This window comes from Panthera tigris, chromosome C1, assembly GCF_018350195.1.
Source record: "Panthera tigris isolate Pti1 chromosome C1, P.tigris_Pti1_mat1.1, whole genome shotgun sequence".
NCBI classification, from domain to species: Eukaryota; Metazoa; Chordata; class Mammalia; order Carnivora; family Felidae; genus Panthera; species Panthera tigris.
In genome coordinates this window covers 38,187,502-38,214,447 of record NC_056667.1, presented here as the reverse complement: position 1 = coordinate 38,214,447, position 26,946 = coordinate 38,187,502, and the positions used below count along the sequence as shown (strand labels likewise).

At 43.7% G+C, this 26,946-nt stretch overlaps 1 protein-coding gene and 1 long non-coding RNA gene across 5 annotated transcripts in view; one reads left to right on the top strand and one right to left on the bottom strand.

Annotated features, from left to right (window-relative positions):
- The window catches only part of LOC102965268 (BEN domain-containing protein 5), a 1,451,018-nt gene that overhangs the window by 1,366,566 nt on the left and 57,506 nt on the right, over positions 1 to 26,946 (top strand). For all 4 annotated transcript variants that reach the window (XM_042997075.1, XM_042997077.1, XM_042997073.1 and 1 more), the window contains exons 10-11: positions 21,963 to 22,115; positions 24,539 to 24,701. In XM_042997075.1, the coding sequence (XP_042853009.1) occupies positions 21,963 to 22,115; positions 24,539 to 24,701 (316 nt within the window). The remainder of the gene's footprint in view (positions 1 to 21,962; positions 22,116 to 24,538; positions 24,702 to 26,946) is intronic.
- On the bottom strand, positions 5,500 to 14,450 carry LOC122241331. The gene is made up of 4 exons (XR_006221407.1): positions 14,388 to 14,450; positions 12,983 to 13,061; positions 12,463 to 12,545; positions 5,500 to 6,754 (listed from the first exon to the last, which is right to left on the bottom strand). It is a non-coding gene; the product is annotated as an uncharacterized LOC122241331 (long non-coding RNA).

Here is a 26,946-nt window from a genome sequence, read left to right as displayed (position 1 = left end):
GTTTAAAAACATTCTTATTCCTGGGGCGCCGAAGCATCCAGCTTCGGCTTAGGTCATGATCTCACGGTTCGGTTTGTGAGCTCAAGCCCTGCATTGGGCTCTGTGCTGACAGTTCAGAGCCTGGAGCCTGCTTCATATTCTATGTCTGCCTCTCTCTCTCTGCCCCTCCGCTGCTCATGCACTGTCTCTCCAAAATGAATAAATGTTAAAAATTTTTTAAAAGATTCTTATTCCCCTTATATCAGTAGAGATACATAGAGGCAAAGAGGCACACAAAATGCTCATCTATAGTACAGCCTACTGATGAAGGGCGTATGCTTTGCAGTCTTGCAGATTGGTTTTAAATCCTTTCTCTCATTCAGCTGTGTAACCTTGGGCATGTGAGGCACCCGCTCTGAAACTTTATCTTTTAAATGAGGACAATATGTAAATCTCTAACTGACGTGAAAATGAAATGAGTAATGCATGTAAAACATAGAACAATACCTGACAGTCTCATAAAATGGTGAGGATTGCTGGTTTACAACACACACACACACACACACACCTATATATACAGTAAACATGCATATATATATAGTATTATATATATTATGCATATATATATAAACATGCATGTTTATATATATATGTGTGTGTGTTTAGCATTCTCACCACTACAAGATAGATATTAGGATTACTATCCCCATTTTATGAGTGAGGAAACAAATGCATTATCCCTGTAGTCCTACAGACAACACTTGTCACCAGAGTGTGCACTTAGTCCCTACAGCTCTCTACCCTTGGGGCGAGGTAGGCATTGGCAAGTCTGGGGCCCTTCCCCTACCACCCTCTCCTCGCCCCCTGCTCTTTCTTGCTGTCTCTGCTCCCTGCCTTGAAGTCAGGCCATCTGACAGGAGAGTCCCTTCTCTCCTACCCTTCACTGAAGCTCACAGCCCTGGGCCTCTGCCAGGGAGCCTCGGGCCTGCTTCTAAGCCATTTGTCAGGCTGCCAGAGGGCCCGGCGGCCATCAGTTTTTCACACACAGATATCAGGGCAGCTGACAGAGCTGGGCAGGCTTGGCAATGGGCGTTCCCTGTGAACAGAATCTCAATGAAGGCTCTGGCCCAACTCATAGTGGGTGTTTATGACCTGGCGGGGTTGGGGGGGGGGGTTGGCGGGGGTGCTGCCCTGGCAGTCAGGGAGGAGAGTCAATACTGCTGGCTCAGGGCCCAGCTGCCAGCCCCTGCTCCTCTGATCTGGGCTGGTTCCCTGTCCTCAAGCATGTAGAGAGCTGTTTAGTTACATTTGATGCCCCCCTCTTCCAGATTGTGTGTGCACGTGTACATGCATGTGTGTAGGGGAAAGGAGGGATCTCTCATCATCCACCTGGAAGCTGGTTTCCTGGGGTAGAGAATGGGGCCAACAGGGAGGGAGTGTGGGGAGAGAAGGGAGGATAAGGAAGACAATTACAAGGAATCTGAATCCACTGGGAAAATAAAAGAGGGAAATGAAGGAAACTGGAGAGAGAAAAGAAAGTGTATAGAATACTTTTGACCACCTAATCTGACACTTTCCCCCTAAACATGCTTGGTGACAGTCAAAACTGCACATAGTTGCCCCAGAGGTTTGTAGGTGAGGGAACAAAGCAGCCTCTTAATTTTATTTAAACGTTATCTTTATCTTCAAAATACATACAACCAAAACCTCAACATGCAACATGAACCTGTCAAAGGTCTCAGTCATCTCCCTTCAGGGATGCACCCCCACACCACCTCTCCAGCCGTCCTCCCCAGCCTCAGCGGTTCTGGAGGGTGACTATAGGTGGTGCCTTCTAGTACCTGGAAGCACATCCTACCCAGCAGCCTCAGTGTGGGTAGGAAAGATTCAGCCTGCCCAGTCATGGGTTAGGCACTGAGCACTGGGGGTGTAGAGGCTGGTGGACCCAGCCTCTACCCTCAGGCAGCTCATAGTCCAATGGGTGAGGCAGATCCAATAGAAGATTATTGTGGCCCCCGCAGCAGTCAGGCAGGGACAGCAGCAGCTTCCACCTGTAGGACACATACTCTATGCCATGTGTTTTGTTTTGTTACATTATCCCTAATCCCCAAATAATTCCTAGAACAGATATGATCAGGTATGTTGCAGAGATGAGAAAACCAAGGCTAAGCAGGTACATGACTTGCCCTAAGTCCTGCAGCTGATAGGTGGGTGAACAGGGTTTAAATAAACATCTCTTATTTCCAAGTCCAGGTTCATCCTACTCTCTTGAATCCTGTACAGAAGAGGGTGACCTAAGAGGGCAGAAAATGAACCCATGCTGGAAGGGTGGTCAGGAAAGGCTCTCCAAAGGGAGCAACAGTTATGTTGAGTCTTAGAGGATAAGCAGAGGTTGGCCAGGCATCCACAAGCAGGGGGAAGATCAGGTGATAAGCGTGCACTGGTGACAATGGCATGGCTTTTGTAGGGCTTGAAGAGGGTCCTGTGACTAGAGTGAACAGTGCTAGAGAAAAGTGATATGATATAAGGTAGAGAAATGGGTAGGGCCAAGTCAGGAAGGCTCTTCATGGTAGAGCATTATCCTGAAGTCTTTGGGAGAAGTAACAGAGCTTTATAGAGTGGGTACAGGACAGGGTCACACTTGTGCTTAGGAAAGTTGTCTCCAGCCATGTGAAGAGGCTGAGTGGAAGGTGGAGAGCTTGGAGGTACTCTCAGCATCTGTCCATCCACCTCCATTTGTCTCCATCATTTCTCCATGCCTTGGTCTCCTCTGGTCTGTCTTGTCTCTGTTTACCTATATCCCATTATCATTCTCTACCTCTATCTGACCTGCCTGTTTATCCAGGTCCTCAGCTTCTCTGTGTAACCCTAGGCAAGACACCTCACCACTCTGAGACAAGCATCGCTCATCAATAAAATGAGGATCATAATGACAGCCTCAAAAAGTTAGATTGGGGATTAAGGCTGATACTGTGCATTATATTACAAAGTACCATACAAACGTGAAGGATTATTGTTATCTAGCTATGTCTCTCTCAGGTGTTACATTTTGTTTGTTTGTTTGTTTGTTTGTTTACTTATTTATTTTTGAACAAACATTCATTGAGTATCCAGTCTAGGCTGGGCACCTTTTTGTATATCTGGTGAGAGGGGGAGTTTACAATAAATCAGAAACAAAACCATCCTTCTAGGGGATCAGAGTGTAGTAGAAGCACACAAAAAGCTAAAATAGAAGCTTTGTTGTATGTTTCTAACTTGCTGCCTATCTATCTGTCTAGTTGCCTGTTCATCCATCCAACCATCTATCCATCCATCCATCCATCCATCCATCCTTATCTCTCTCTCTGGATCGCTAGTTGTTTTGGCTCTCTAGTTGTGCTTACATATGTATTCACAGATAGTCACTGATTCAGAACCATCTAGGTCATGTTGGCTCTCATTTGTGACCCCCACCCCTATTGTGGACCACCTTTCACCATGAAGTGTTAGAGAGCCCTTGTCTATGAAGAGAGAAGAATGAGCTGCAAAGAGACCACTGCTCTAGATGACTTGGAGGGTGTATTCTTTACCCAGTCATTTGACTTCCAGGACTCTCCTGAAGATTTGAGCTGATCCTACATGGATCGGACACTGCCACTTTCCATAAGCCAAGAAAGCTAGGTTGAAAACCTTAAGGAACTTATTTCATTGAATTTTACGGTTTCTGTGACTCATCGCCAGCTAGTCCCCAGATAGTCCTCAGGCAATTCCAAACATCCTCATCTTTAACAAAGACTGTAAAGAGTGAGGGGTGACTTTGCTCTGCAAGCCCTTTGTCTCTGAAATGTCCTCTAAGAAGAAGTATTGTGGCACAGGGAGCAAGTCCTGCTCTGCTGCTTAGAGGCTCTGTGACTATAATCACGTTATGCAGGCAGTCTGGGTGTCAATGTCAGAATCAACAAGATCAGGATAATCTTTCCTATTAGGGTTGTTGTAAGGATGTATTGATATGATGTCCAGAGTGTTTAGCACAGTACCTGACCTCTTGTATGCTCATTAAATTGGCTCATGACAAGAGTCAGATTTATTTTTCCTTAGTGATGAAACATACTGTTGCTAACCTACACACCCTGCGTTTGTGGTTTTGTATGTGTGTGTGTTTTGTGTGTATGAAATCAGACGTGCTTGTGCAAGTGTAGTTGTATATGGATACATATTTTAAATTCTAATGTACCACTTATGACTGCTAAGATTATAGCATTTTTTCTGTAATGATGGCCATGTTCTTCTGCACTGTCCATTGACACTAGCTACTGGCCACATGTGGCCATTGAGCATTTGTAGTGTGACTAGTGCAACTGAGAAACTGACTTCTTATTAATTTAAATTATTTTAAATTTAAATAGTCACATGTGACTGCTATATTGGGCAGTGTGGCCCTAGAATATTGTTTGTAGTATAAAACAATCAATCAATCAAACAATCAAATAGAATATTGTTTGTAGTTTGAAGTAATCGCGATGGGATGAAAAAAAAATTACTGAGCACCTACGGCGTTTCAGGCACTTGGACACACACTAACTCATTTAACCCAGGTCAGCCCTGTGAGGGAAGTGCTATTATCATTACCTCCTGTTTGCCGACAAGGGGAAACTAAGACTTGGAGAAATGAAGAGACTCCTTCAATGTCACACAGCCAGTTCAGGGTTTGAGCCTAGATCTCAAATTCCAAAACCCTTCTTTTTTCATGACCTCTGCTCACGCTGCCTCATAGCAGTGTCTCCTGTATGCAGACATCAGCTACACCCCCTTTGTCTCTGAGGGCACTCAGGGACTGCACATGGGGGCAGTGAAACCCTTTCAATGGCCTGTGAGACCCACTTGATCTGGCCCTCCATTATCTGTCTACATGTCTCCCATGACTCTACTCACTCTTCTCCAGGGACACTGGCTAGCTTGTTCTTCAGTGAACTCTCTAGGCATGCTCCTGCCTGACGGGCTTCCTATTGGCACTTACCCCAGTCTCACTCCAAGGTGTATGTATCATTTTCTCTCATTATAAATTGATCATTCTGGCTACAGGATGGAGAGTGGATCTGGGTGCTAAGGGAGGGAAGGAGGTGTTGGAGTGCAAACAGGTCAGCTGGGTGGCTACTCAGGAGTTCAGAACCACAATAGCCAATGTCAGTAAGCCAAGCTGGTGGCCTCCTTGCCCAGAGCCTCACAGATAGTTAAGCATCAGAGCTGGAACAACCTTTAGAGCGTTCTTTGCATCTAGTGAGAGTCCTTGTTTGAAGAAGGATAAAACTGGGGCACAGAGGCAAGAAGGTCATTTTGGAAGTTTGGCCAGGTTCCCTAACAAGAGCTTCTGTCCACTGCTATGATCTTTTCTCTACATTGCAAGACCATCGTAAAAATAGAGATTTTACTATCACCAACCTTCTTGCCTCCATCCCAATCCTGCTTTCATTTTTTAGAGACAGCCCCTGTTTTCTTAAAGGCCACAGAATCACCTAAAAGGCAGGAATTCAGTTCTCCCTAAACAAATCAATTTTTACAAAGAATGAGCAAATCTTCCCCCAGAAATCTGAGTATGGCCTCCAGAGAATACAGAAATTCATACAAGATGTCTTAGAAGAAGATAGAAAAATCTTATTCCATTTTTTAGAGATGAAGGAAAAACACACACACACAAAAGCCCAAACATAATTTTTCCGATGGCTGATAATATTCTTCTCTCATCTCTCATTTCCCCACAACTATTTTGTCTTGGGCTCCTGGAGCCTGTGGGAAAGCTGCTGTGTGATTTTTATCTCTATGATTAAAGTGTTACACTTTATTGAGTTCTTTACATCAGCAGCAAAATCTGCAATGCAGGATTTTACATAACACCTCATTTTCTTCCTGCACCATTACTGTTATTAACCTGGTGGCAATAAACAGAAAATACAGCTTTGCTTATGATGTACTCTTCATTTTTGTTCCAATAGCAAGAAGAAAAATAAAAAGGAAGGAACCAGAGAGAACAGGAAAGAATGTTTTACCCATTGTATCCCTTTGATGCCTGCCCTTTTTGTTCCCTATTCTACAAAGGCAGTTCTCCCAGAAGATCAAGGGTGGGGGTGGTCTCTGCTCAGGAATGTTTTCTTCTCCATCGTTAACTCAACCATCTACTCATTCATCAAGGATTTCCTCAGCACTTACTATGTGCCAGGCACTGTGGTGGGGGTTAAAAGCACAGAGATTTCCAGTCTTGACCACTGCCTGGCCCAGTGGACGATATAGGTGCCACCACCATAAGAATGACATCATGAGATGAGTATAATAAAAATGTAGGGCCGAGTGAGATGTCAATGAAAGAGGGCATGGTCAAACATATCCAGATGGGTTAAGGAAGTCTCTACAGCAAAAGAGAAGCTTGTACCGGGCCCTGGAGAATGGCTAGGTAGAGCAAGGCCTTCTCAGCTGGAGGAACAACATAAGGAAACATTGGAAGGCACAGAAGAGCATGTCTGGAAGCTGTCAGTTCGGCATGGTGAAAGCATTGGATTCCTGTTAGCAGATGGCAGGAAATGAGGTTGGAGGTGGAGGCAGGTCATTGAGGATTGGATACTCATACACCCAGATACCTCCCATGCCTTGTGTTAATTCACCCTTTGGGCTCCCCTAAGACCCTAAAATTAGAGGATCAAAGCATAATGATATAGCAGAGTAACTTGTACTGTGGCCAGAAGATATGGGTTTTATCCTTGGCTCTGCTTCTTCCTCGCTGTGTAATCTCGAGCAGTGTGTTCATCTGTAAAATGGAAATGAGACAATGAGACAAAATGAGCCAATGACTGTAAACAAGTTGTGTCGCTTGTATAGTATTTCATGTGTCAAAGGAAAGGATCCACCCAGCAAAACTCCAGACCATTCAAGAACCAGAGAAGCCATAAACTAATTCTATGTGATTTTAATCAAGGCTTTTCATGTGGATATAGATGTGGGTGAAGGAGCCTGCCCTGTTCTGGCATTTGCCTTCAAACCAGGAGATAAAGCCTGGTTTGTCCCCACACCTCCTTGTCCAACAATTGCTTGACTCTCAAACTGCCCCCTCCCTCCTTGCCGCTCTCTGGCTGAGTGATATGGTCTATAACAACCAAAATCTTCTGTTCAGAGGGAATGAAAACCTGTAGCAAAGGAATGGCTTGAGAACACCCCTGCTCTCATCCCATTTGGGGCACCCAAATGTTTGAATATGTGTATTTAGGTGTCTGGTTTTTTTAAAAACTCTTGTTCTGATCTTATATCCGATGAAAATGCACAATGCTTATGTTTAATTGTATTGATAAGGAGCTCCAGTTTTATAGGCAACACATAGATTACATGGAGAAATATGTTTCTTCTGCTCAAATAGCCATGCTTAGGGAAAAATCAATTCATTTGTATCAAAATGTCATAATCCAAGACCATAGACCTTCTGACAGCATCTTCCTCCAACTGCAGACAAGTACCTAGGAGGCAAACCTCCATCACACCAAAAGATGATGGCAGCACCAATCTCAGGGAATGGCCCCACCTTCCACTCAGCCACCCAAGCCAGAAACCTGAATTTAGGTTTCTGTCTGAATTTAGGTCCCATGTCCAGCATTGTCAGTCTTATTTTACCATAGGTTTCAAATACGTACCCTTCTTCTCTCCCTCCCTGCCCCTGCTTGAATTCAGAAGCTTATTATTTTTCAGTCAGTTCCCACTTGGACTATAACAGAAATGTCCTAACTATTCCACATGCTTTTGAGTCTTATAACCTCTTATTCTTCCTCAACAAAGCCTCCGGAAAAATCTTTCTAGAATGCAGTGCAAACATAATCAAGTTGTACTTTCATAAAATACTTCTCTATATTTTCTACTTTATAGGAAAAGTCCTTAGTGGCTTACAAGGCCTTCCATGATGAGTCCAAGGAAGCCTCTTCATCATACTCTTCCATCATGCCAAACACGTTATATGTCCCTTAGTGGGCCGGGTGTTTTGGGTCCTGTGAGTTTTGCTCACATAGCTCCCTTTGTCTAAAATGTCTTTCTTCCCATTGGGGGCTCTTTTCCTTTTCATCCACTTGGTGAACACCTTCTTGTGTTTCAATACCTTGTTCAACAGCCACCTCCTCTGCACAGTCTTTCCTGACCACCCAATAAGTTGATGGTTCCTTCAGCTGTATCTTCACCCAGTCTCCACGTACATCTCTCTGAGTCCCTGAAAGAAAGGCTGATGTTCTTGTTCCCTTGCCTGTCTTCCCCCCAACCACACTATGGAAAGGAAGAGGTGGGAAGGGGGGACCAGAGGAGAGAAGGGATGAAAAGAGAGAAGAAAGAGGGGCAAGATGAGAGAGGGGGAGAAGGAACAGAGGAACAAATATAGGATCTGTCTGCACCTTTCTCCCCACCACCCCATCCTCAGCCGCCCACACTGAATAAAGCAGCCAGGAACCACTTTATTTTTCTCCAAGATAAAGTACATAGTTACAGCAGGAATGCTGGCACCCCTGAACACTTCTTTGAATAACAGCAATGCCTACCCTGCCAAAGGGGAAGACTTCATTTTAATGGGGAAATAATTGAACTTCAGCCTTACAGTAGGCTCTCACCACACGGCCATGCCAAGGAAAAGGACCATGGACTCAGGTCTTGAAGCAGATAAGGTGGGAAACTGACAGAATCTGTCCTCAGAGGCCAAAGGAAGGAGAGGAAAACAAAAAACAAAAAAAACAGTGCAAAGCAGAAAGATCAGACAATTGAAAGATATGACTCTCAGGGTATAATGGGCCACAAAAAGTCACCAAATCCATTCTCTAAATGAATGAAGAAGAGGGATGAATGAATTGAAAAGAGGGAAAGAAACTTCTCTAGGGTCACAGAGCAGGTTAGTAGGAGAGCCAAGATGGGTTTCCTGGGAAGAAAAGAATTAAGATTTACTGAGGACTTCCCAAACCCCAGCTCAGTGATTAGACATATATTTTTATCTCCCTGGATCAGCTAACAACCTCCTACAGGAGATGTCTCCAAGCATTCAGGCCACACATATTTATTGAGTTCCTAACATGTTCCTGGGGGTGCCCTAGTTTCATCAGCCTTTGATTTATAATGAAGCAACATTAACTTTTAATTATGAAATTAAAATGTCCCTCGGCTCTCACAAGCTTACATATTATATCTCCATTCTCTTCTTAGTTTGTCTTTCTGCTCAGACTGGGGCTTTCTGCAGGGAGGTCTGGCTTTTCCACTTGTATCTGTGTCCATTCTTTTTTTTTTTTTTTTTTTAATTTTTTTTTTCAACATTTTTTATTTATTTTTGGGACAGAGAGAGACAGAGCATGAACGGGGGAGGGGCAGAGAGAGAGGGAGACACAGAATCGGAAACAGGCTCCAGGCTCCGAGCCGTCAGCCCAGAGCCTGACGCGGGGCTCGAACTCACGGACCGCGAGATCGTGACCTGGCTGAAGTCGGACGCTTAACCGACTGCGCCACCCAGGCGCCCCAATATCTGTGTCCATTCTTGATGTAGGTGTGAGCACCTGGGGTGACCCCCAAGGGTAAGGAGCAAGCAAAGGCTTTGGATGCAGTGAGATGTAACTTAGAATCCAGTTGAGTTCCTTTTTTGCTATGAGATCTTGAGAAGCCTGGCTCTGAGATTCTCTGAGAAACCAAGCTCCCACTTACTTCAGTGGATTGTTGAGAGAATCACATGAGCTAATTGGTGTGAGAATGGTTTATAAACTCTACAAATGTGTAAGACAATGGTTATTGTCAATAGACATCCCACTGAACAGGGAAGAAATTTACATTTATGTAAACTGGGTCCTGTGTTCCTATAACTCCTGTATGTCTGTTCAAATCTTCCATTGTATACACAGTTTTAAAATGTCCATCCTCCTTGCAGGGTTTTGAGCTTAAGGAGGTCCATATCTGTGGTGCCTTGCACAGCACCTCCTCATAGTATCTATCACTGTATAATTGAAAAATATGTATTAAAAGTGTATAAACTGCCAGACATTTTGCTAGGCACAAAACCAGGTACTTCATTTAACTTCATAGCAATCCTTTGAGGTTGGAATTATTATCCTCACTTTTTAGTCAAGGAAACTGAGGCTCAGAGAGGGAAAGTAACTTCTACAGGTCCTAAAGCTCACCCATGGCTAAGCTGACACTTAAAGCCAAGTCTACAGAACCCCAAACCATCCTACTCCATGACTACACTTCTTCTGTCATCATCATCATTGTGACAGTCAACGTTGGGTTCACCAATCACTGCTATGGAGAGTAGGAGACAGACCAGGACTGTTTTGCCCTGAGAAGATCTGTTATGAACCCAGACCATCTGTGCTGAGCCTCTGGTCTCTCTCCCTTTTTTAGGGCAAAGGTGAAGGAGGAGGTAGAAAAAGAGGAAAGCTTCCTCCTAGGTTATTAGAAGGAGGAGACGCAGAAACGGCTCTATTTACATGCAGATCCGACTTTTCACTTCTAAGGAGGGTAGGATTGTAAGAGACAAATTGGAAGTAGGAAAATGTTTTTATTCCTCATCTTGCTGCTACTGGTGATTTTTCCCTACACCCATGCATGACTCACAAATTTCCTTTGTCCTGAAAGAGGCCTCAGATGGAGAGGCTGGGCCTTTATAAGTAGTTTAGAGATGAAGAGCTTAGCCCTAGGGTCAGAAAGACTTGAGTTTGAATCTCAACCCTGCCACTTGCAAGCTTTTTGCTTTGTTTTCCTCCTGAGATTATAACAGTACTTAACTCATAGGATTGTTACCAGAATTGCTACAAGGCCACACATAGGAAGCACTCAATAAATGTCAGTTGCTTTTGATGATGTCATGGTTAAGAACATGGACCACAGAGCCAGTCAGCTTGGGTTCTGCCAGTTCCCACTGTGTAACCTGGGGGTTCTTTCGCAGGTTACCTCAACTTTGCTATTCATCAGTTTCCTCATTTGTAAATGATGTTTCTATCTGAGGGGGTTGTGGCAGGAGTAACAGGGTGGTGGTAAGCACTATGTTGTTATTACTATCTTCCTTTCATACCTCCTTGAGTTAGAATCTAGGCCCTAAAACTCCTAATACCATACCTCTTCCTCTGCCCCTTTCTCTGAGGCCAGGATACCTGGATTCATTCATTCATGATGCACTTAGTCACTCAGCAAATGTCCCCTGAGTACCTACTGTGTGGTAGGCCCTACAATACACCCTGGGGATACAGGAGTGAACCAGGCGTGGTCCTAGACCTTAGTGGGTTCTTCACAAACTACTCCCTCCTTCTTAAAACCATTTTTTTTGCTCTTGGTTTTCTTGAAACCACATTGTCCATGTTCCCTCCTATTTCCCTGCTACTCCATAGTCTCCTTCACTTCATCATCTACCTAAACTCTCAGCTTAAGGGGCCCCAGAGACACCGCTGTGCTAACCAGGCCTATGTTCATACCTCTAGGACAGCCCTCTCTCCAGGGCCCCAGGGTCTTATGTGTAACTGCCTACTTGACACGCCCAGTCTGGTGTCCACCAGCCGCTTCAAACAGCAGAGATATCTCCGACAACCAGCCCAGCTGGTCCCCGTCCCAGTCTTCTCCATCTCTCAGTTGCTCAAGTCACAAACCCTATATCTGTCTTTGATTCTCCTGCATACAATCCATGCACAGGTCCTACAGAGGTGAGGCCAACAGATTGATCAAATATTCCCTTCTCTTTTCATCACCACCAGCCCACTCTCATTTAAGCTCCTATGGTTTCTAGAGGGAGCTGTTCAAAAGCTTCCACACAGGTCCCTAAAATCCATTATCTGCACTACAGGCAAGGGAATCCCTGTTAAACATTCCCTGTTAAAATGGCTTTTCAGGGGCGCCTGGGTGGCTCAGTCGGTTGAGCGTCCGACTTCAGCTCAGGTCACGATCTCACGCTCCGTGAGTTCGAGCCCCGCGTTGGGCTCTGGGCTGATGGCTCAGAGCCTGGAGCCTGCTTCCGATTCTGTGTCTCCTTCTCTCTCTGCCCCTCCCCCATTCATGCTCTGTCTCTCTCTGTCTCAAAAATAAAACGTTAAAAAAAATTTAAAAAAAAAATTAAAAAAAAAAAAACTTAAAAAAAAAATAAATAAATAAATAAATAAAATGGCTTTTCATTGTACATAGGACAAGCTCCAAACTCTGACCCCAGGCTACAAAGCTCTGAGTGAGCTGCACCCTATGAACCTCCCCAGGCACACCTTCAGTGTTCATCACAATCCCTCTGTGAGCCATCCCTCTGGTCTTTGGAAGTGCCACACTCATCCTTGCTTGCAGGTCCTTATTTGCCCAGAATTCTCCCACCAGCCTCATTGAACAGCTCATTCTTATCATCCTTCAAGGCTCCGCTCACATGTCAGAGGACTTTCCTGATCACACCAACTAAAGTAGACCCGGTCCCTATCCACTCGGTTACTCGCCATCCTGCGGCTCCCCTTAGTGCATTCCAAGCGTGTATTACAAATCTGGGGTCACCTTGTTTAGTTGCTGTTCACGGTCTTCATCCCCATTAGCTCCTCGAAGTCAGGAACCTTGTCTGTTTTGTTCAACTCTGGGTCCTAGAAACAGTAAGTTCACAGCAAATATTTGTCAAATGAATGAATGAATAAATGAATGAATGAATAAACTGGATGACAAATACTTTATCACAGGGATATTTTTAAAATCTATGGGAGTCCAGAAAAGAGAACTGCTGTCCCTGAGAGGGTCAAAGAAGTCCTCTTGGACAAAGAGCCATTGGGCCTAGTAGTGAAAGATGAGCAAGCTGTTACCATCAGGGGGAAAGGGATGGGAGGGACAGGCATTCCCACCTGCAGGAATGGCAGGCACAGAAGCATGGAGTAGGAGAATGTGTGCTGGGGAAGTTGCAGGTAGGGCGGGAGCAGAAGATGGAGAAAGGCAGGAAAGGAAGTACCGGAGCCCATCCCCCATGCCCTAGGCTAGCTCTCCAGGCGTCCTATGCACCTGTTCTTCTTATTGCCCCCCATTGACTCACCACATCCTGTTTTTGTGACTAGAAGTGCTGTCCAGCCATATTCAGGGTGCACCTGAGCAGAGAAGCCTTCAATGTGCCGCTTCAGAGATCAAGATTATGCATGATAAAGGACAGTGACTCTGTTTTGTTTGCTTGATTTGCTCAGTTGTTTTTAAAGAAAAAGTTCTGTTTTTCTGAAAAATTCTTCTGCCTTAGGACATGTACCCTGACTTCCATAAACATCTGCTTTACCTTTTTTATTTTCCTTTAGCTTCATATTTATTGTGCTGAATTTTTTTTCCTACTTTGACTTTAAAAAACACAGGGAAATATTTTCGTTGATAATAAATAGATTTGGGGTGTTTTTTTTTTGCCTGAGGCCCATGGGGAAACAGCTCCCTGGGGCACATCTTAGCGAGGAAGCTGTCTGGAAGGTCTGGAATGCTGCTTGCCCCTCCACCCAGCCTCCCAGTGCCATTCTAGAGGCTAAGCCTGTGAGGATCAGTCCGCAGACCTCCCAGCCCCTCAGCCCAGGGATGAAGGAAACTGCATAGTCTTAGGAGGTCTTGCCCTCCTAAGATCAGCGTGATTGCCTTGCTAGACTATAAGCCCCTGAGAGCACAGCAGGATGCAGAGCACGGTCTGGAAACCAGAAGGACCCAGGCCCCTGCTCTGCCACTTCCTGCTGCATAATGCAGGGCTGGCTACTTACGTTCCCTGCTCTCCGAGCTTCAGCCCCCTCCTCCTTGAGAAGGGATAACAAAGCAGCTCACCCTTCCCATTTGTCCTTATCCCTGCCAAGCTTCAGTTCCTTTCTGCTCGCCAAGCCTGAGAGAAACCCCGCTGCCCTTCCTGGGTCTGATTTCCCTTCCTTTGCTGGGCTGAATATGTGATAAATCCTGAAGAGCTGTTCAAATGTGAAGGAGTCAGCACCACAGCACGGCACCAAGCTCAGATTTGAGAAGCAGGGAAGCAGCTCAGAATGTAGGGGGGAAGAAACAACCCATTTCCTCCCTGGTGTCTAGGAGGAAGCAAACCCCACACTAAATTATGTTGCAAATATGCCCTAAGGTAGTTTTAATTTTATTGGTACTGATTTTAATTTACTCTTCAGGCCCCTGATAGCAGGATGAGCTGTTGGCTGCTGGCAAGGGGATGGCCCTTCATCACTTGGTTTTAATTAAGGTTCTTAAGTTTGGAAGGAAAGAACAGAGATGCTTTCTTTCACTTCTAATCTCAGTCCCAGGTTGTAATTAAGGGCCCTGTATTAGCAACACACCCCGTGCTCTGGCTTGGCCACAGAAAGGTACCTCGTTTGACTGCTGGGAAAAACTTAAGATGCACCTGTTTGGTCATATAATTCACTCATTCTTCCATCACTTTATTTTATATTCATTCCTTTGCCAACCCTTTAAAGATAACCTACCATACACCAGGCCTTGTTCTAGTTCTGTGGATTTAAAAACCCAACAATGTATGGTCCCTGTCCTGAATGGGAGATGGGAATAAACAAAGCATTTGTATGCCACTCTCTCATGAGAGAGAGAGAGCTGTACCTTGGATTATGAGAGCACAAAGGAGGCTGTTACCTCATCCAGAGGAATAAAATAGGCTATTTGAATTGAGATTTTATTTTTATTTTTTAATGTTTATTTATTTTTGAGAGAGAAAGAGAGAGAGAGCACACACACAAGTAGGGGAGGGGCAGAGAGAGAGGGAGACACAGAATCCGAAGCAGGCTCCAGGCTCTAAGCTGTCGGCACAGAGCCCCATGCGGGGCTCAAACCCATGATCCGTTGAGATCATGACCTGTGTCGAAGTCAGATGCTTAACCCACTGAGCCACCCATGTGTCCCTGAATTGAGATTTTATACTAGTCAGATGAATAATATTAGCTGCTATAATAAGCAATCCCCAAATTTCAGTGGCTTAATACAATGAAATGTCATCATAGTCTGATGCAGATCAAAAGGCTCTCCTGGCCACTTTCCTCCCAGTGGTGACTCAGGGACATAGGCTTCTTCCTTCTTATGACACCATTGTTTTTACATGTAACTTCCATGCATAAGAACAAGAGAGAATGTGGGTGATTGTGTATGAGTGTTATGGTCAGGTCTGGAAGTGGCAATTGTCACCACTGCTGTCATCCCATTTGATCCCAGCCAAATAGCAAAGGAGACTGGGAAGTGTCCTCCATGGTCCAGGAAAAGGAAATGAGACTGATGAGCATCCATTCAGTTTCTGCCTCACATTTTAAGCTTGTATCAAAGTTAGTCAGATAAAGAGAAACTGTATCCCGGGCAAAGGAGATATTTATTGTGTGTAAATGTGAAGCCGGAGTCCTGAGCATAGCAGTGCGAGGTACTGCCGGTCATTCCACAGGACTGGCGCGGACAGTGTGAGACCAGAAATGTCAAGAGCTGAGACTAGACAGGGGACAGGGACTGGATCACACAGGCCCTTTTAAAATCTATTAAGGGGCTTGGACTCTATCATGTGAGCAGTAGAGAAATATAGAACAGTTTTTTTTTTTTTTTAGTTTATTTATTTATTTTTAGAGTGTGTGTGTGTGTGTGTGTGTGTGTGTGTGCGCGCGCGCGCGCGTGCAAGCACATGTGTGCGTGGGAGGGAGCAGAGACAAGGGAGAGAGAGAATCCCAAGCAGGCTCCATACTGTCAGTGCAGAGCCCAATGCGGGGCTTCATGTAACCTGAGCCGAAATCAAAAGTCATATACTTAACCTACTAAGTCACCCGGCTTCCCCAAAATACAGAACAGTTTTAACTAGGGAAGTGACATTTATTTGCATTTTAAAAAATCACTCTGAACAGCAAGGGAACCAGGTAAGAAGCTATTGTAGTGGAACAGGTAAAGGTGATGAGACCTGGATCCAATGTGGTCCCTGTCCTCATAGACTCACAGACATACTTATCCGCCAGATTAGGTATAGAATAACAAGCACTGATACCAAGGCCCAAGCAAGCAGCTGTTTGAAGAAGAATGAGGGATTTATTTTAACTGAGGACAAGAAGAAATCATGACAAGTTTAAGGAAGTCATAGCGCCTCTGTCTCATCCAACAACCACTTGTAAAATAAGGAAATTGAGGGGCGCCTGGGTGGCTCAGTCAGTTAAGCATCCAACTTCAGCTCAGGTCAAAATCTCACAGTTGATGAGTTCAAGCCCCTCTTTGGGTTCTGTGCTGACAACTCAGAGCCTGGAGCCTGCTTCAGATCCTGTGTCTCCCACTCTCTCTGCCCCTCCCCCGCTTGAACTCTGCCTCTCTCTTAAAAATAAATAAACATTTAAAAAGTTAAAAATAAAATAAGGAAATTGAGGCACAGTGAAGAGTTTCCACTTCTCCATAGTCACAGATTGTGTAGAAACCCTGCTCCTGCCTTCCATGTTCCATCTAACTGGACCACATGAGTCCATAAAGCCAGTTTAGATAGAGAACATAATAAGGACATGGCTGGAATTAGTATTTGTGGTCTTTGGTATTCCCAACAAAGTGGTGGATATGTGCAGTGGAGAGGAAAAAAAACTAAGACCTCAAACTTAGACCCCTATTCAGATAAATTTCCTTTTTTTTTTTTTTTTTAACTCCAGTTCTAGCCCCTAGAGTCTCAGAGTGGGAAGTAGTCTTAGAAACTAATCTTTTACCATTGTTTTGTAAGTACTACTCAATGTAGTACATGAACAAGAAATTAGAAGCATAAAAACTACGGGGGAAATTAGATAGAATTCCTATGTGCAAGTAATAAGTTTACAAACCTGGAAACTATGTCCCCTTTCTTCACTCCCTCTTTCCAGGCATCCTCACCTCCTCGCTGTTCTTCAAACATGCCGAGTGCGTGTCACATTATGTGGCATGTTGCACTGACTTCTCCTTCTTCCTGGAAGACTCTTCTAACTGATAGCCTCAAGACTACCTCTCCTGCTCCATTCATGTTGCTAGTTTTCAAGACCTCTATTCCATTTCTTTACTTTACTTGTCTCTGTGGCCCTAATGCCTCCTGACATCCTGTATATTTATTAATTGATTTGTTTATTCCCTTTCTCTCCTCAAAGAATATAAACTCTTCAAGTTCAAGAACTTTCTGTTGTGTTCATTGCTCTATCCCTAGCACCCAGCACATTCCCTGGTGCATACCCCAATGCCTAGAACACTGTCTGACACATCGTAGGCACCCAGTGATTATTTGTTGAATAAACAAATGAAAATCCAAAAAAATTAAACAAAAAATTACTGCAAATAATAATAGAATTAGTGAGGGGTCGGATATAAATTTAATATGTCGAGAACAAGAGCCTTTATATTTATAAAGAACCATCAGTTAGAAGAGTTAATGGAAGAAAGTATCATAATTACAGCAGAGAGTGAAAATATAAACTGCCTTGGCATCAAAAATAAATGTTCAGGGTCTATATGAAAACAAAAACAAAAACTTTGAAAATTTCCTACTGTACCCAAGAGAAAATTTGAATAAATGGAAAGTCAAAACATATTCGTGGATTAGAAGGCTCCAACTTATAAGTCAATTCTTCCTATGGTAATACAAAAATCCTGTATGATTATATTTTTGAGAATAGTATTCTCAAATATTGAGAATATTGACAGGGTTTGGGGAGAAAAAACTAAACAAGCTAATTATAAAAATCACATAGAAAAATATGCAAGACAGTAAAGAAAATTTGGGAAAAGAAGCATAGTGAGGTGATAATAGCCTTTCAAATATTAAAATGCATTATAAAACACTAAGTTGAAAAGATATGTACACCCTGTGTTTATTGCAGCATTATTTATAATAGCTAAGGTATGGAAGCAGCCCAAGTGTCCATGAATAAATGAATGGATAAAGATATATATATATAGGGGCGCCTGGGTGGCTCAGTCGGTTGAGTATCTGACTTCAGCTCAGGTCATGATCTCACGCTCGAGAGTTCCAACCCCGCGTCTGTCTCTGTGCTGACAGCTTGAAGCCTGGAGCATGCTTCATATTCTGTGACTCCCTCTCTCTCTGCCCCTAACCCACTCGCATTCTGTCTCTGTCTCTCTCAAAAATAAACATTAAAAAAAGTTTTAAGATATATATATATATATATATTATATATATGAATATATATAATATATATAATATATTATAAATATATATATTTATATATAATAAATATAAATATAAATTTATATATAAATAAATATATATATTTTAAGATATATGTATATCTCTTTTAAGATATAGATATATATCTCTTTTAAGATATATATATATCTCTTTTAAGATATATATATAGATATATCTCTTTTAAGATATATATATAGATATATCTCTTTTAAGATATATATATATATATCTCTTTTAAGATATATATCTATATATATATATCTTTTAAGTGAGATATATATATATCTTAAAAGATATATATATATATATATCTCACTTAAAAGATATATATATATATATATATATATATATATAATTGGTATATTACTTAGTCATAGAAAGGAATGGGATCTTGAAATCTTGGGATTTGTGATAACAGATGATAACATGGGTAGACCTAGAGGGCATTATGTAAGTGAAATAAGTCAGAGCTCATGCCACATGATTTCACTTTATATATGGAATCTAAAAATCAAAACAAACAAAAAACCCAGAAACAGACCCATGAATATAGAGAACAAACTAGTGGTGGTTGCCTGGGGCAGGGGGTGAGCAAAATGAGTGAAGGGGAGTGGGAGATACAGGCTTCCAGTCATGGAATGAATAAGTAATGAGGAGGAAAGGTACTGCATCAGGAATATAGTCAATGGTATTGTAATAGTGTTGCATAGTGACGGGTGATAACTACACTTAACCATATAAATGAAATAAGATACATTATAAACTTAATATAATTAAAACTGTGTTATAATGAATAGAGAAATGATTAGACCAGAATGAAAAGTCCAAAAATAAACCCAAATACGTACCAAAAAAATGTATATGGTAAAGATGACTTTTCAAGTCAGTGGAGAAAAGATACACAATTTCATAAATAGTGTGGGACAATAAAGTGTAACCTTACCTCACAGCCTACGTCCACATAAATCAAAATTGAAATGAAATTTTTAACTATAAAAAGTAGAACGATAAAAATAATAGAAGAAACAATGAAAGAATTCAACCCAGAAACCACAAAAGAAAAGATTGATAAATCTGTATAAAAAATTAGCATTTGAAAACTTCCGCATGGAGAAAAGTACTAGTAGAAGTAAAGTCAAAGAACAATGACAAACTGAGCAAAAATATTTTTATACCACACATAAAAGCCAACAATCCGGCTTTCAAAATGGGCAGATAAAATTAACAATTCAAAGAAAATAAAATGCAAATAGTTCATAAACATATGAAAAGACACTTAACCATGTAATAAAAGAATTATACTAAGAGAAATTCAGATTAAAGCTAATCTTCAATATCATTTTTCACCCACCAAATTGACAAATATCAAAAAGTTTCATTCCACCCTTGTCGTCAGTGTAATTGCAAAAGAAACATTGAATATTTTGTTAGGGGTATAAATTGGTCCTTCTGAGAGAGTCAGTCTGTCAGTGTTGATCAGCACTGCAAATGCACAGGGGCCCAGAAATTCTGCTTCTTGAAATTTATCTTACATATAATTACATAGGTGAGCTAGCGTATATACAGAGTGAACCACCAAGACATTGCTGGTAACAGGAAAAGGTTGGAAATAATTTAAATGCCTGCCAATAGGAAGCTGGCTAAATAGTTTATATAGGGCTTTTCAAAAGAATGAAGTAATTGTTTATGTACTGAGAAAAAATACCTCCAAGACATGTTAAGAGAAAGGAAGCAGATCTGAAGAGTGTGTTTAGCGTGTTACCGTGTGTGTGTATTGAGAATGTCAGGGAGAGGGTGGATATTTTCTTGTTTGTGCATAAAGTATCTCTGAAAGGCATATGTGAGAACCTACTAACATGAATTGCCTCTGGGGAGTGAAACCAGGTGCCTGGAGATTCATAGGGGCAATATGGAGGTTTCTCCCTATAAATTCTTTCATATCTTTTTGACTTTTGAACCATGTAAATCAATCAATAGTATTTGCTGGTTTTTTAAAGTGAAATCACATTAGGTGCCAGGTGTCAGAATAGGGCAGTAGAAGCCACTCTAGAATGTTATCAGAAGAACCAGGTTCTAATTCTTACTCCTTTGCTAACTCGCTGGCCAGCCCTACACATGCAAGCTCCCCACACAGCGCTGAGCCAGACAAGGTCAAAGCAGCTGGTGTCTAAGACCCTCTCCAGTTTGGGTGTTCAGAGATATAAACTGCAGCCTCTCCTTACACATTTCTTAAGTCATCTCTCTACCTCCTCCTTTCCTCTGCAACTCATCAAAAGCTCAGAGGAAAAGACAGACAATTGAAGAAAATAAAATTGTGAAGATGACTTTTATAGGGCTCCTGTTGAATCGTTGTGTATTCCACCTCCAAAGCTGAAAATGATGAGTTTAATATCACACAGAGCAGTGCATCTTGTATCTCTCAAAAGACAGCTTATGCTACCCAGAGAGTTGGGAGCTCGGCAAGACGTAATTTTTCACTCCAACTCTGAGGCAAATGAAATGACAGTCACCAGGCCCACATTCTAGAAGCAACATGGTTTTCATTTGGTGGTAACTTCGTTTCAAAGTGTCCCAAAGAGAGAGAGCTCTTCTAAGTGTGGACTTTCTTTCGCAGGAACACACACTAGAAAAGGGATGGAAAGGTGGCCAGATTTTTCCGTGACTGTTTCTAGAGTTGGCCATTGATGGCGATAAGTTAACTGCACCAGGGATCAGGAGACCTGGGCTTTTTTAGCCTTAGTTTTGCCAGGTTGGACAAGTCTCTTTCATACTTGGAGCCTCTGCTACTCTCAGAAAGGATTATCAGGTATACACTGTGCTGATATCTTGGAAGAGAAAGTCAGATTTGAGGAACATGAAAGATTTATGGGCCAAAAAATTCCCTAATTCTTGCCAGTCCATTCTGGTGTCTAGGGCAATCTCCCTGGGGTTGCCTGTGCAGTCATACTGCATACAGCGCCTGAATATCATCCTTCATGTCCAGGAACTGGGCTGTTTAGAGACATCTCCCTACCTTCAGGGAGTTCCTTGGTGGAAACACTAGCAAATAATACCGTTTCAGGCTAGGGAATGCCTTAAATATGTATAAGTGGAGAGCAGAGAAAGACTAGTCAAAGTCACCTTTACAGATTACAGAGCATAGTGTGTATTGTTTTTTTCCATGCACTATTTATATATTATTGGACAGTAGGTGTGGTAACATCTAATGAGGTTAAATAAAAGAATTAACTAATATGTCGTACATAAAGCTCCCAGAATCATGCTTGGCATGCATTAAATATGCAGTAAATGATAGTAATTTTTATTGCAGTGTTTGGTTCCCAGTATAACTTCTCTGAGGTTGGAGTTAAAATACCCATTTGTCTAAATAAGAAAGCTGAGACTCAGAGTAGGGCAGTGATCTACCCCAGACCTCCTCAGCTAGAAATGGCCCAGTCAGGCCAAAACTATAAGCAAGCCCAATGTAAATGCAATTATGTTACCTAAAAGGTATTTCTCATTGATCGGAAAAACAAAGTCTGCTAGTGCCTTTAGTCATGAATGTATTAACTGTTCTGGGTAAGCAACATTAAGCCTTAACCCAACAAAGCCCTCACCTCTTGAAGAAGGATGCTACTAACTATAGTGTTCTCAGACCTTGGGGGCAGATGGTGTTAAAAGTGGGGAGAAATTGATCCTCACGGCTCTCAACCCCTCCAATCACATTGCAGACAGCTGCTAAATCTGCTGACACGTAGGCCCGGCTCAGAAGGAAGTATGTGAGCGTGTGTGTGTGTGTGTGTGTGCGCGCACGTTCATGCACCATGTTTAGTGTCTGATCCTTTAAGGCAAGCTCTGTGACCCCAGACTTCTCATTTGTCATCCTTTCTCTCAACAGAAAACAAGCCTGGAGTTTTATATTGACATACACGCCCACTCCACCATGATGAATGGCTTCATGTACGGCAACATCTTTGAGGATGAGGAACGGTTCCAGAGGCAGGCCATTTTCCCCAAGCTCCTCTGCCAGAATGCTGAAGACTTCTCCTACGTAAGTCGAGGGTTCTCTCTCAGCACGCCCCCTCTCCGGCCCAGCCCCCTCCCTTTTACTGCCTACCTCTCTTCCTCTTCACTCACTTCAGCTGGGTTTAACATTCACAGACCACCAGCCAGCTCTGTGCCAGGCCCTGTGTGGGCGATAAAGATAGAGGTGAACGAGCTCCGCTCATGCCCTCAAGCAGCCCATTGCATCAGGAGGGAGACTCCAAGGCAGCATGTGGTCTTTCTGAGGAGCTGGCATTTTTTGTTCAGTTGGTCTGACCCCAGCAGTAGCAAGACACGGGACTCACCAAGCCCCACCACCACCACGTGACAGACCGGACCCTGCCCCAGGGCCTACTTTCACCAGCCCTTTTAGTAGGAGCCTAACATACCTGCTGAAGGGGGGAGGGCAGTGTATGCTCCGCATTGTCTCCCTCCATGACCCTTTCCGGGTCTCAATTTCCTTGTCAGTAATTCATGGGTGATAATGTTCTGCCCTGCCTGCATCACAGCTTCCTGGGAGCACAAACACAGCAATAGACAGCAAAGGAGTCTGCAGACAGTAAGGACTCAGCAGACTCCAGAGGCTGGCTGTTGCTACCCACCTCACACACCGAGAAGACTGCAGCGGCCGTGGACTGGCAGCTAGAATAATTTGCAGCAAGAAGCAGTATTGGAGAGAGGATGAGGAGTAGAGTCAGCATGTGGTGTGGGGACATGGGAGAGAGTTTCTGCACATTTTCCTTTGTTCTGATACTAATTCTCTAAGGCCATTATTTCTGTATGGCCAGAGTGGGAGAGGCCCACAAAGGTCATAGCAATTTTTGAGTTGATGAGCTGAAGGCTTGCCTGCCCATTACTCCAGGCCTGGACATTAGTGGAGATGATGAATTTCTCCATGAGATAAGATGCTTTGAATCTCAGAAGTTCCGAATGCCAGACCCGGGAGGAACTGGACCAGTCTCCTCTTTGCACCCAAGAGATACCCAGGTGGCTCCCCATTTACATCTCTGGGGTAGAAACAACCACACTTGTTTCTGTAGGAATCCATAGGATGGCTAGCCCCAGGCCTTTTGAAACCACTCCAATTTCAGAGCAGGCTGTGGTCTCCTGGATCCACATTCCCTGGGAGGCTGGGCCACAGGCCTCAGAGACCCTCACAGGGGTGAGGTTTCCAAGGCAAACAAAAGGGGCTCGGTCTAGGAGCTTTATTTCTGGCCTTGGCTGATGGTGTTCCTGCACTGCAGCAGCCATCTTAAGAGCTCAAGACCAGGGTCAAAGTAATCTGTCCTCACCCGTCCCTGTCTCTTCTCTGATCCTCAGTATCCAACGTTAAAATGATTTCACTGCATGGACTTCAAGGGTCCTTTCAGACGTGACGTTCTAATTTTCTGGTCCCTTGCTTTATCTCAGAATTCACGCATGCACACACATGCACACGTATCATGTACACATGCATGTGCATGCACACATAGTTTCTCTTCCTTTAAATGTGTCTTTAAATCTCTGCCTTGTCTTGCTATTTTCTTTCTCCCTCTTTTCCTTCTTCTCTTATACTCTGCTGAACAAGACACACATTCTCTTATTAAAAAACCACAGTCTCTTTATTTCCTTAGATCTCTGTGGGTTAGCAGGGAATGTCCTTTAACCTCAGATGAATTACCTCACAGTTCTGTGAAAGAGATGGTATTATCACCTCCACTTTACAGATGAGAAAACTGAGGCTAAACCAAATAAGGCAAGTTGCCCAACATCTCGCCTGTCTTTGAACAGAGGACTTGAGATGTTGACCCGCTGGTTCTGTCCTCTCTCTGTCCACCTCCATGGGTGAAGCTGACACTCTTGTGGAGAAACAGCCATGATCCCTACCCTCTGGTGATATCCAGCTGGAGTTCGGCTGCCCCCAGCGGAGGGAGCCATTGTGAAGGAGTGTCAGCGCTTCTGGAGTTACTTACTCCTCGGTTCAACTCTGTGCTGTATCACTTGCCTGCTCCATCTCTGTGAGCCTCATTTTCGCACCCAGAGGGGCAAAATTGCAACACCTATGTCAAGGGGTTATTTTGAAGTGTAAATGAGATGCCATGTAGGAAGCAACATTACAAAGTTGCAAGCATTGCCCAAATTTTCATTTTGATTATCATCACAATATAATTGCTTATTGTTCTCTGTCTACGTTTCCTTGCTCCATCTGTCCCCGTTCGAATTCCCACAAATATTTGTTAAATGGCAGTTACTATCCAAAGAACTCTGCTGGATGCTTTCACTTAATTCTGTTTGTTTATGTAATCAGTCCCCATAATAACTCTGTGATGTGTGGTTAATATCCACTTTTCAGATGAGGAGGCTGAGACCCAAAGGTGTAGTAAGACCCAAGATCCGATAGCCAGCAGGTGCCTGGCCCTGATTCTCTCCTCCCTACTTTGTCTTTCCCAGTCCAGCACATCCTTTAACCGGGATGCTGTGAAAGCAGGAACTGGCCGTCGCTTCCTTGGTGGGCTACTGGACCATACTTCCTATTGCTACACCCTCGAGGTCTCCTTCTACAGCTACATCATCGGGGGCACTACGGCTGCCGTGCCGTACACTGAAGAAGCCTGTATCCTTGGCAGGTTCCCCCCACCCCCACCCCAGGCCTGGGCCAGCCCACATCTAGCCACGAGTATCCAGGTCTGGCAAGATTTAATGGGCAGGCAGGAATCCGACATTCAGCTTAGGTGAGGGCTGAGGCTCTGGGGTGAGAATGGAGGCTGGTTATGCTAGCGGCATCTTTGGATTGTCCTGTTTGCCCCTTGCCCTTCTAATGGACACACCCCATCCCAACTGGCTCTGCTACGGCCTTCTGCTGCTCCCATCTCTATCTCCCCTCCACACCCTCACGAGGGAGTACGTCTTCTACCATCTAAGGTATGTAAGCACATAGGCTGGAGAATGACCATCCCCCTGGTTGCTGAAGAAGACCTGGGTGGTCTGAACTCCTTCTAACCCTGAACATGTAAAACTATATCTTGTCTTTTCACCTCCCACCTTTTTACGCTTGTATCGTCTTTCTCTTCTCTCTGTTCACCCATTTTCCTCCCCTTGTCCTCTCTCCTCTAGCTCCCCCTCCATTCCTGTCCTGTGTTTTTCTCTCCCTGCTTCTTTTGTCCCCCCCCCCGATTCTCTCTTCTCCCCACCCTCCTCTCCTCTCCTTCTCTCCCCATGCCTCCCCTGTGTCTTCCCTGCCTTCCTTCCCATCCTCTGCACATCTTTCTCTCTGCTTTGACATTCCCCAATTTGCTTTTCCTCTTGGCTTCCTCTTACAATTTCTCCAAAATCCCCCACGCTTGTCATAATGAAACTATTAGAGGTTACTTTCTAGCTTCCTTGAATTTCTAGGGATTATTTAGTCATTCTAGTTTCCTGGGTATTGATTTTAATGTCAAGGTCCATACATAAGGATTGTGACTGATTGTGGCAGCTTTTGCTTCCCTTTATCCTTTTGTTTTTGGATCAACCCATTTCTCCTTTCCTAACACTTAGTTTTCTTAGAGAAAACATTATAGTTGATGGAACAAAATGGAAAGGGATGATATTAACTCTGTATATGTATAATTTCTCTCTCCCTAGAAGTAGAAGTGTTCCTTTTAGCCCTTGTTCAACCCTTGATGAGTGTTCATGGAGTTCCTGCCATATTTTGTTCAGGAAAGCATCCTTTCTGGTCGGGGCATGACTCAGGACTAGTCCACCCAGTCAGTTGCAGCCTGGTGGCCCTGGGGGGTCCAGTTACCTTGCTGAGAACATGGGAGGCAGGGCGATGGCCCCTGACCAAAGGGTGAGAAGCAGGTAGGCCAGGTGTTAGAGCAGTGTTCTGGATCCAGTGGAGCACTGGAGAGATCATAAGAACTGAGAGTCCCTTCCCTGCAGTCACCAAGATTGAGACAGTCACCTTGAAATCTGCTTTGATAACTACTTGGCCTAGCAAGGCCAAGGGAGTAGGCTCTGCTGTGAGACAGAGGATCCTGGCCACTTCTATGTGTCACGTTGCCCCTCCCCACACACACACTTGGTGTGTGCCCATGACTTCTCCAGGACCTGCTAACACCTGTAAAACATGTATAGGTGGTGTTCCACACCACACTTGCTTTGTTCTCCCGGGATGTTGTGGCAAAGGAGACCGAGAGGGTTGCCTGGAAGAAGTATCTGAGCATGTGTACCAAAGGGATTCCACATACTTGTTCCCAGTGAGCCATAGGTCCCTCCAGAGGAGACCTGCACTTAGTCTGCTGTTGATTTCTGACGTCAGAGGTGCTTTCTTAGCACCTCCCCTGCTTTTGTGTTGAAAGAAAATGTGTTTCTTAGTAGAATGCCCCTCCCTTGCCCCAGGCCCAGGTTTTCTCTTCAACACCCAGTCCTTGTGCATCAAAATAAACACATTGTCTGTCAGTACGTGCCAGGAATCATACTAGGCACCCAGGGTAAAATACTAACCAAAAGGCATGGTCCCTGGCTCACAGAGCTTTTGGGGAGACAGAAAAGGAAAGAGGCAATTATAATAGAGCATGGTGAGTCTTGTAGTGGAGGGATTCCAGAGAGCCATGGGGAACTTCCCTTAACAAGTACATATGAGTGTCTGTCAGAAGCTAGGGTAAGTTCTAGGCATGGTGGATGTAGCAGTGAACATATTAATGACAAATATGTCTTTGTATGGGAGTAAAAGGAGACCCAAGCACAATTTGGGGAGGTCAAGGAAGGCTTCCCAATAGAAGTGCCATCTAAGCTGAGTTTTTAAGGTTGAGTAGAAATTAGCCAGACTGGACTGGGGTCTGTTGGAGGGAGGACATGACAGATACAGGGGAGGAAGG